Genomic DNA, 10,899 nt, shown 5'->3' on the forward strand with positions numbered 1-10,899 from the left:
AAGGTTTGCACTTGGTGGGTCCCGAAAATGCCGACACATGAGCACAAAGAACAGCACCATCAAAATTCACCGTGCAAGAAAAAAAGTTCAAAAGCCAGCCTTGTGTTGGTAAAATCATGGCGAGTATGTTTTGGGACAAACATGGGGTCTTGCTTGTGGACTTCTTGGAGCATGGCACCACAATCAACTCTGATCAATATGTGGAAGCATCGAAAAAGTTTAAAGCCTGCATCTGTAGAGTTCATCCAGACAAAAACCTTAATGAGGTTCTTCTCCATGACAACGCACGACCACACTAGTCTGTGCATGATGGAGGCTATTGCAAAACTGGGGTGCACTGTTCTCCCTCACCCCTCTCATAGTCTGAATCTTGCACCTTCTGACTATTACCTCTTTGGCCCACTGAAGGATGTACTCCGTGGAACCCATTCTACAGACAATGATCGCGAAGCCCTCTGGAGCAAGAGTAAGGACTTTTACAGGATTGGAATACAGCATCTGACTCGGAGATGGCGGAAGTGCATAGAAAATGATGGTGACTTTGTGGAAAAATAACTGTTTATTAATGATTGAGGATTAATTGATGTAAAAGGCATAGTTGTAGGAATTAAATTTTCTGAATAAAAAAATAGGAGGCATTACAGGTTCTTTTCTAAGTGGTCAGGCTATACCAAGAAGTTTTTAAACAGTTGAGAGATGCAATCTGCCATAAAAAAAAATCCTGAAAATGGCAACATGGTGCATTGTCCTTCACCATGACAATGAGCCATGTCACTTGCCATCTGACAATTTTTGACTGACAAAAACATTCTCATTGTGCCACCCACTTTATTTGTCCAATTTGGCACCATGTGACTTTTGACTGTCCCCAAAATTAAAACAGGACATGAAAGGGAAGTGTTTGTGTCAATTCAGCCCAATAGAACAAGTGTGTGCTTGCAAAAGATGATAAAGGTAACTGTGGGAGGAGACAAGGTGCACTGTTTAAAGAAATTTAATATCTTAAAAAAAAAAATCAGTATTTATTCATTAATTTAATGGAGTATAATCAATAACATATAGTTCATTTTAAAAAAAATAACAAAGCAAGAAGCATACATATTAACATTAAAAAATTCAAAGAAAACAAACTTATTTGGGTGTTTCTCCCTCACCCAGTGGGAAAATTGCTGAACCTTTAGAGAGATATGCTGCTGCATCAGTCATATTTTTCTTTTATTTATTTCTTTTATCACTTCATTAAAGTTGTATGGAGCCATATTCCACATTCCCTACACAGTTGTCAAATTCTGATAAATCTACATTATTGTCAAATGCTTTAAATATGTTATACCTTCTTTCTTTTATTACTCTCTCTTTGTTGGTTTTTTCCTGTTTTTATTGGGTTGCAAGTTTGCTTTTTTAAAATATTTTTAGTTTTATGTAAAGATTTATTCTAAACATTGTCTTTCCCAATGTGGTCATCACAGATTATAAACAGAAAAATTTATATTAGTTAACTGTTTATTTATGTTGTTGGGAGAAATGTGTATCTTTAGAACAAGGGAAATAAAGTTTTAAAGGGGGAACAAATTGAATTTTTTGTTTGAGAATCTGACATTTGCAAAAAAATAAATGTAGCTGAGGTTGATGGGATAGAATTCTGAGCATTGATAGCAGTGAATGTTAATGAATTTTTATTAGAATGTGATGGTGATTCTGCTGAAGTAGTAGCAACTGATAATGCATGTGTGAAGTGCCTGCATGATGATTTTGAGATTGAAAAAGAAGATAAAATGGAGAAGAAAATATGATTTACAAGCTTTTTATGAAAAGGATTGCACCTGGCATCTTGTAATTTTCCTAACTTTGATTTTATAGTACAGTTTTAATGATTGAAAATGTTTTTCCTGTGGTTGAAGTGTATGTGTGGTATAGCTTGGTAAACCAAAGAATTATTACATTGTTTTTATCTCCTATTTCAAGTATGTTGATTGTATTTCAATGGGTGCCATGGCCATCTAAAATCAGTTAACTGTTACCAGCTGTTTTATGTTTAAATCTAATAAAATTCATTTCATTAAAGAAAGAATCAATTCATATGTGGCATCTCTCCTGAAACTGCGAGAGAGACGTCACATATCACCACATGATCTAAAACACTGTGTACAAATTTAAACCATTCTTATTCACTTAATACTGATATCTAATGATGGCTTAAAACTGAAGAATTTAGATAAAGCATGATAATAATAAATCTATAACAAATACAAATTGTAACCCTAAAAATTTCAACAGTAAAACTTAACTACACGTTGAGAACTTGGTTTGAAAACCACCCCTCTTTGAAAACAGAAATAAAAATAGTGATACTAGACCTTTCAAGGTCTAAATGAATACTACAACTAATACTCTAATAGTGGCTTAACTGAGAGATATAATTCTTGTGGTGTCTCTCCCTCAGCATCTTCCCTGTCTGTAGAATATTAAAATGCAACCATTTATCATTGAGTAAAATTACTTTTTTTTTTTTTTTTTTTTTTCAGTATTACCAGATACTGAAAAAAAAAAAGGATGACATCACATAAAAGTAGTTATCTGAGATAATGTGGCTGTTGCTAGCTTTCATATATGATTCATTTTGTTCCAAAAAAATTTTTTTTATAATAAATATATTTAAAATTAATTCAGTGTAAATTTTTTGTTTCAGGTGCCAGTGTATACTTTGTTTGTATTTGGGGTAAGTTTTGATTTGTTGTTTATTATTAGAAAACTCACTTGCTCTATTATGACAAAAACAAAATGCATATGCAGTCATTTCTCAATATACATGCTGAGAAATGGCTTAAAATTTTAGTTTAATGCATTTGAACATGTACCAGTTCTCAGTTTGGGAGGCATCAGTATTTGTATGGTGAATGTATTTTATTCATTTTTTATTCATTTCTTTTATTGATTTTATTAACTGATTTTGAGAGTTTGCTAAAATTTAAATATTACGTAGGTCAACATGCTACATAGAAAATTTGTCACACTGCAATGGTTTTGCACTAACTATAATTTTAAATTATTGTAGAATTTTTTGATAGTTACAATTTTTGTTTATAAATTGTGATTATTTGCATTTAACATTGAATTTAAATTTGTTTTTCTGTATTGTAGCACAGTGGAATTTTGTTAATACAAACTTGGTTTATACAACACTCTCACCTATACAAAGCACATTGTTCTCCTGCTAGAAGATAGGCTTTTATACATAACATATTTATTACAAAATTTGGTTTATATATTACAAAGTCGGCATTTATCCTGTGAGAAATAGCTATCTTGTATGGATAATATAATCCTAATTAATTCAAGTTCAATTTATTCCCAAACAAAATGCCTGCAGAGAGAGTATTTCAATTGTGGAAAATTAATTAAAGAAAGATTTGCTATTCTGTTATGCTGCAAAGTATTTGGCTGTACAAAAGTGTATCCAATTGTGATTTGGAAATTTTTCAAGCCAAGATGTTTTAAAGTAGTTAACCAACTTCTATGCAGGTATGGGGTAACATGGCTTGCAGTCAGAAGTTTTCAGTCTTGGTGATTGAGCGTGGACAGAAGAATGCCCTTTCAGAAAAAAAGGGACATTTTGAAGATTCTGATTATTGTACAGTGATTTTTCTAGTCAATTAAGATGAAGATTTCTTCTAATACCATCAATTTGGTATTAGAAGGATTGAAAATGTCAGAAGGTTATCAAATTGTAGCAGGGTGCTTAATGATTTTGTAATAACTGAGAACAAAGTGGAGGAGAAATTGTTGAAGTTAAATAAAGAGGAAAAGAGTGGGAGAAAGCACTGAACCTTGGGGAAGTTTGTAATACTGATTACATATTTTCATTTCATTTATATTGTGCTCTTGTCAGCAGGTAGCACAGTGGTTATAATCACTAGCCTCCAACACTGAGTGGAAAAAAGCCCAACTTCAAATGTCACCAATGACATGAGGAATTTTTATGGGCTTTTTATTGAAACCTCATAGCCTTAATTGCTTTGGCACTTAACATGCACACACTACTGCATACAATTACATTGTTTCTTTTTTCATTGTTTCTCTTATAAATAAAAGCAAACTTTTTTTTTTTAGCAGTCCTCATTATTACAAAAGTGAAAAATATAGATCCTTGAACTTTGTATTAATGAGATTCTATAGGCGCCTCCGTAGCCAGGTGGGAAGGAGCAGCAGTGCGTAGCACACGCTTCTTGATTAGACCGGGGTTCGAGCCCGTCACCACCAAATACGGAGGATGCGGAAAGGTCAGGGAATGACCACCGCATATCCCGGAGCAATATGGCCTTAGTTGCTAATGCTCCTAAAAACCAAATAACAACAACAGTGAGATTCTACTGCTGTAAAATATAAAACTGCTTTATTGATGTAGCCTTGCCTTAGGTTTAACAAATCAAAAAAGTATAAAAGAGAATATGGAAAAAAAATCTAGTGTGAATTAAAAAGTTAAACTATAAAACTTGGTAGGAAAAAAAAAATAGATAAAAGCATTAAATAGAAATTCATGGCCACCAATATGTAGTGTCTGCATTGGTCAAAATTTTTGAAATTTACCTGATCTGTTCTGATGATTTTGGAACCAAGAGCAAATTCAAATAAGTTATCCATACCCTAATGAAACCCAGTCTCTTTTTTTTTTTTTTTTTTTTTTTTTCACACTAACCCTGGTCTTTCTGTGTTGGTAACAAATCTCATTCTGAATGTATTTTCAAGAATATATTCTCAGAAATACATTCTTGTTTGCTACAATTCAGGTTTCTTAGAATTCCTTGTAGTCCTATTTGATACTGGAACTACAAGAAACAATAAACCAACCACACCAGTGCTATGCTAAGCCACTTGGAACCAACCAATGAAGCTAGTAGAAGTGGCTCTAAAGTAACTGCCAGCAATTGGCATCCTAGGCAAATCATGCATTTGGTGAGATGCCAAACTCCAAGGGTAAGTGTAGTGTATGCTGAGGTTTTTGGTGCACTAAAACCATATTGTCCACCTCTAAGGATGGGTCAGCCTTGAGTACAGGAGAACACTTAATAACGTAAGTGTAGTGTATGCTGAGGTTTTTGGTGCACTAAGACCATATTGTCCACCTCTAAGGATGGGTCAGCCTTGAGTACAGGAGAACACTTAATAACGTATGATGTGTATACACTTGGGTTATACAATAGTAAAATACTTAAGTAATTTTTGTGTAGTATGGTGCACAGAAAATATAGCAAAGTGCTCACTGTAGAGATAGAAGCCAGGGGTTAGTACTGATCTGTCATTATTCAAAACAGATTTACTCATAGGTGTGCTCAGAGGGAAGGCTGACAGGTTTAGTTTCCTTGAAGAGACTTGATCAGGAGAAAATAGAAGTTTTTCTCCAGATAAAAGCAACTGATCAGCCCCTCGTCCTCAGGCACTTATAGATTTACTGTTTGCTTAGAAAAATTAGTCAACAAGACTTATTTCTAATGATATTTTTTGATCTTATTATTTAATATAGTGACAGAATTAAGAATAAAATTTTGGCATTCTCTATTTTTCAACTATTTTCATTTTTTGCCTTTTATTTCAAGAAACATTGACTAACTTGGTACACATATGCCTGGAACTGTGATTTTTTTTTTTTTTTTTTTTTTTTTTTAACATGTCTGCTACATTGTTAAGAACTAATCTTAACCATGTAACAGGTGTGTTAAAAAATAAATAATAAGGTAATACATAATAATGTTATAAAAAATAAATAATATGGTAGTCCTCAGTACCAGCTGAGCATTTTTTCGTATTTATATTTAAGTTGTCTAATTTTATGTAGTTTTACTTCAATAGAGATATTTAAATTGAATGTGTTCTACTGGCAGACATATAGAAGAAAATATTTTGTAATTTTAGGTAATTTCTGCTGTAATAGTGTTACACAGGGTATATACATTCAAAAATTGTCCGGAAGCTGCTGAAGAGATTAGAAAAGTAAGTATACTAGGTTAATATGTACAGTAAAATTATCCTCACAACTGGCATAGTGCTTATGAACACTTCCTTCCACATAATTTGAAAAAGTCCTGAGTTCAAATCCTGTCAAGATGAGAGGAATATTTTTCACACCATACCCCAAGTTAGTTAGTTTCAAACCAAGTATAGAGTAGGTGCAATACACTGACATCTCCTAGTCTTTTTGAGTTGGTCCAAGTCATTGAATTAAGGAAACCATTCAATGAATGTTTTTTTTTTTTTTTTTAAACTGAACCTCATTTAAACAGCAAAATTGTAATAATCTAAGGCTTGCTAATTAAAATTCTGTCTAACCCATTCGTTGGTGAGTTTGCTGCATGTTGGATGGATTCTTTGCAGCGAATTTTCTAGCAGCAGGCCCTGTGGATGATTTTTTTTATGGAATTTGTAAAAATGAAAACTTTGTACATAAATATCTTAAAATATTAGTTTTCTTAATTTTATTGTATTGCCCAACATTAAAAAAAAATTAGTCAAAAATAAAATTAGAATTAAAAAAAAAAAAGTTATAATAAAAAAAATTGTAAATGTAATCCACTGGTACTTTTCTGGGTCTTTTTTTTTTTTTTTTAAATTCAGTAATACACTACATTTATTTATAGTATAAATCAGAGCCATGATGCTCAATACATTCTATTTTGCTTTCAATATTTGTAGAAGAATAGGAGAAATTTGCCTCAATGTGATATGTAGAACACTTCTGTATGATACTCTCCAGAAATTAAAATGAATATGTTATGGACAAAGTGATTAAAAAGCAGATTGGGCATTATTCATACTGCCTAGGCACTATATATAAGGACTGGAGATATTGGGCAGAGTGATAAAAATGTGTTAATTTATTACTTTGACCGGGCATTATAAATAATGTTTCCTGATCTCTGGGCAGTGTGATATCCTATAGAGTTACAAAATATTTTTCAATGATTTTAACTTACTGTGTTGGTCTGAAGGTTTGTTGCCTTCAGTAAAGATTATGCATGCTAATTAACAATGAAACAAACTATGAACTCTTAAATTAAGTATTAAACAGTTATTTGTAAATTACATGGTTAAAAATTCTTAAAAATTCAAGTATGACATTTCGAATATCCAAACACACAAAAAAAAACAACACATTCTAATCCAGTATTTTTTTTATTTTATATAGATTTGTTTTAGAAAATTTGATATAAATAAAACATTATCCTAACATTAAATTAACAAGTCTTCTTAAAATAAACACAAAAATAATACATAACAGCATTGAACAAAATAGCTTTAGTTACAAACAAAAAATCGAAAGCAAAATGAATTAAAAACAAATAAAGCTAATTTTTATTTTTAAAAATGAATCGAGAAATTTGTCATATAATTTTTCCTATTTATTCGAACAATTGAGACTTTGTTGGCATTTTTAATTACATATTTTTTTATCTTTCTGACATTTACATCTATCAGAATTACAGCCACCTTTGCAGTTACATTTATTGTAACCTTGCCCTTCTGAAACCAATGACATCCTTGAGCATTCTCTCAATGAAATTTCCATATCTGGTACATCTTTAACGGCCAAGAAATTTTCTTTGCAAGTAGTAAATTTGTTTCTGGAATACAGTGGGTTTAATTTTCCATATTTGGTGCCCAATTTATAGGATATTTTGAATATGAGGTGTTTAGGATTTTCTTTGCTTGCTTTTTTTAGATTTGAAAGAGCAGATTTTCTAGTTGTAGATATATTTTTCATTGTTTAGAAGGATTAATACTTTCAATGAAAGTATTAATCCTTCTAAACATGAATTGTTGGCATTTGGTGAAAATGAAGTTAGAAAATTGTCAATTAGAGTTAAATGCAATTTGTGGATTATTATTAGCCCTATGGTGCAAGGAAGCTTGAGGCTTATGCTGCACCAGCCAAAAATAAAAAAAAAATTCCTGAGTTACCCTGAGAGAGAGAGAGAAAAGTAGAAAGGAATCACCAAGAAAACGAAGAATGATGATATCCAGTTGAGGACCCTGGGTTTGTCAAGCCCATACTCACCAGATGTGAGCCCCTGGGGTCAAATACCTAATTGGTAAGAAGGTTTCGGGGGAATTGAAGCATTTGATAAACGCTGTGAGTACAATACCAATTTCACCGAGTGAATGCGAACGAGGATTTTCACAAATGAATCTGATTGCCAGCCCAACCAGCGCTTCGTTGATGACAAAAACAGTTTCTTCACTACTGTTTCTTAAAACTGTAGGCCCACTGCTGTGACCCCCTTTGATCCAGCAAAATATGTCGATTCGTGGCTGCTTCGGAAACGGCATTCAGCAATCGACACACAAAGAGGAGGTAAAGAAGTCGGCATAGCGTGTCAGATGAGAACTTAATAAAAATTTGGAATATTCTACAAAAACTTTATTATGAAATTATTTTTACTTATTTTACTTATTTTTTTATATACTTGAATAATAAATTTATGCTTAATAAACTGTGTTAATATACTTAATTTGTTGTTCTTATTCTAAAAACATTACTACTAAAGTAACAATATCAGGGGAAAAACTTTAGAGTACTTTTCATATCCTTTTAATTTTCAATTTTTCCTAATAGCAAAGAATGAGTACCGGCACCTATTTTTTTCCAAAAAAAGCACTGGATATATGTAATATCGAAAAGGTTAATTCAAGATCATCCTCCAGCAAAAAAGAAAAAAAAAAAGCAAGTTTTAAATGATAATAACTTGCACAAGAATTTACAGGCTGGTCCGTATTATAAGTTATTTAAAAAATAGTGTATCTCTTTTTTTGGGGGAATAATTTGAATGTAGGAAAAGGACCAAGAACCTTATAATAAAGGAAAGGGTTGAAATTGTAGAGAGGCATTCAAAATATGAAAATGCTGCTGAAGTTGAATGCCAGTTCAAGCAGTTTTTTTAGACATAAACCCACCCACAATAAAGCAAATTTTGATGTTTGAAGTGGAACAGTGCACAGTCTATCGAATCCTGGTAGATGGCATCTCAAAGACATCTGCTGATTTGGAACTTGTAAGAGAGGATGTCAAAAGAAATCTCAAAAGTGAAGTTTGAAACTTAGGTATTAGATCATCCTAATACCAAATTCCTTTATGATTAAATAGAATCATAAAGGAATTTGAATACAAAGTTCATCATCCCATGTTCCTACGAAGTTTGGATGAGGATGATCCAGATAGAAGATTGGAATTTGCTGATTGGTTTTGGCCACGTTACAAAGTGTTACAAACCCAGATACTGTTGACAATGTTTTTGTGGATTGATAGAGCCACATTTAAACTAAATGGAACTGTTAATTGCCATAGCTGTGTTTATTACTCTCTTAGCAACTTCCATTTAGGAGGGATTTAAACATTTCTGGCTTCACAGTCTGGAATGGAATTTGACAGGAGAGCAGTTCAAAATCAGTTTTCAGTATTTTTTTTTTATTATTTTTATTATTATTATTTTTTTTTTCAATGAAAGATGGAGAATTTTCAAAATCTTAGATGAAAAGTTCCCAGATCAGTGGATTGGACGGCTGGGTTTCCTTGCCAGCTTACTAGAATATAATGAATATGTATAACATTAAATTTATAAAACACTTATAATATTAATTATTAGACATAAACCCACCCACAATAAAGCAAATTTTGATGTTTGAAGTGGAACAGTGCACAGAATTGCATAAAAAAAATTTAATTCCATCAGATATGGAATGAAACATTACACTTCTGTGGCCAAATCGAACCATATCTGAACAGTCATTTCTTACATATGATTTAAGAGGAATTACATGCTGGAAAATATATGAAAAAAGAAAGTGCTGGTCACATTACTCAAGGCCTTTAACATTTGAAACAAATAGTACCAGGAGAGAGGTAAATGTTGACATATCCTGGTCAAGTGGTTGCATATACTGTGGCAATGAGAATATGACCAGAAATGTAAAGCTTTGTTGCATTCATCTTTTAGGTAGTTAAAACATTAAGAACTTTTTTCCATGTTTAATATATTGTTTGGTTCATTAGTAACTGCATATTACATCAATATCTTAACGGTGAATTTTCTGTTTCCTGTCTTTACAGCAAATAAAAGAAGCAAAAGAGGATTTGAAATTTAAAGGCTTTGTGTTTGATGAGTAAATTGTTAAAACTTTTATTTTTCAAGGAAATTCTTCCATATGTAACATTGAGGACCATCAGTGTATAGTAATATGTATGATGTGAAAGTAATACAATTCCTTCTTTTGTATATAAAATTGAGTTAATTTTTATTAAAACATTGAAAATACTGACTTTGTTTGATTATGCCATTAAGGACTAAAGAATGCAAAACTGGTTTTAGTGTATGTTCAAAACAGTGCAGCTTTACTGTCTTTATTTTTAGAAGTGGTAACCTGTTAGTGGACACTAAAAAAAAAAAAAAAAAAAAAAAAAAACAACACACTTTTGCACTTTTCAACCACCTTGCCTGCCTGCCCACCTATAAGGTTTTTCTCCTTTGGATTTCCTAAAAATTGAAATGTCTGCTGAATAGGACAAAATGATTTCTGTGCATATAAGTTTCTAACCAGAATATTAGAAATTGCAACTGTGATAGTTTAATCCTTTTGCATGTATACGTTTTTCATGTGTGGGCTCTGTAAAGTACAAATATGCACTGTGTTGACTTTGCATGAGCAGTGCCTCTTTATGTTGGAATGGACTGGTCTGTGATGCTGGTGAAGGCTCAAAAAAAATCAAGAATGGCTGATATAAAATAGTTAAACAGGTGGCAATCAGCGAACCATTCTTCCTTGCAGACAACCTGGGAGGAAGAACAGATTGGTATTAAGATCTTTCCAACTTTAAATGTGCAATGATTGTGGGGCATGATGTGCAGGTGC

The 10,899-nt window shown here is 32.2% G+C and overlaps 1 protein-coding gene across 2 annotated transcripts in view; it reads left to right on the forward strand.

Moving 5' to 3' along the window:
* The window catches only part of Dpm3 (Dolichyl-phosphate mannosyltransferase subunit 3), a 36,355-nt gene extending 26,145 nt beyond the window's left edge, over nt 1-10,210 (forward strand). For both annotated transcript variants that reach the window (XM_090369049.1, XM_090369048.1), the window contains exons 3-5: nt 2,690-2,719; nt 5,911-5,988; nt 10,100-10,210. In XM_090369049.1, coding sequence (XP_090225175.1) covers nt 2,690-2,719; nt 5,911-5,988; nt 10,100-10,156 — 165 coding nt within the window. In that variant the 3' untranslated portion in view covers nt 10,157-10,210. The remainder of the gene's footprint in view (nt 1-2,689; nt 2,720-5,910; nt 5,989-10,099) is intronic.
* Nucleotides 10,211-10,899: the final 689 nt, after the last annotated feature.

The sequence above is a fragment of the Mastigoproctus giganteus genome, chromosome 2 (genome assembly GCF_048544385.1).
Source record: "Mastigoproctus giganteus isolate SK-2022 chromosome 2, ASM4854438v1, whole genome shotgun sequence".
Classification (NCBI taxonomy): Eukaryota; Metazoa; Arthropoda; class Arachnida; order Uropygi; family Thelyphonidae; genus Mastigoproctus; species Mastigoproctus giganteus.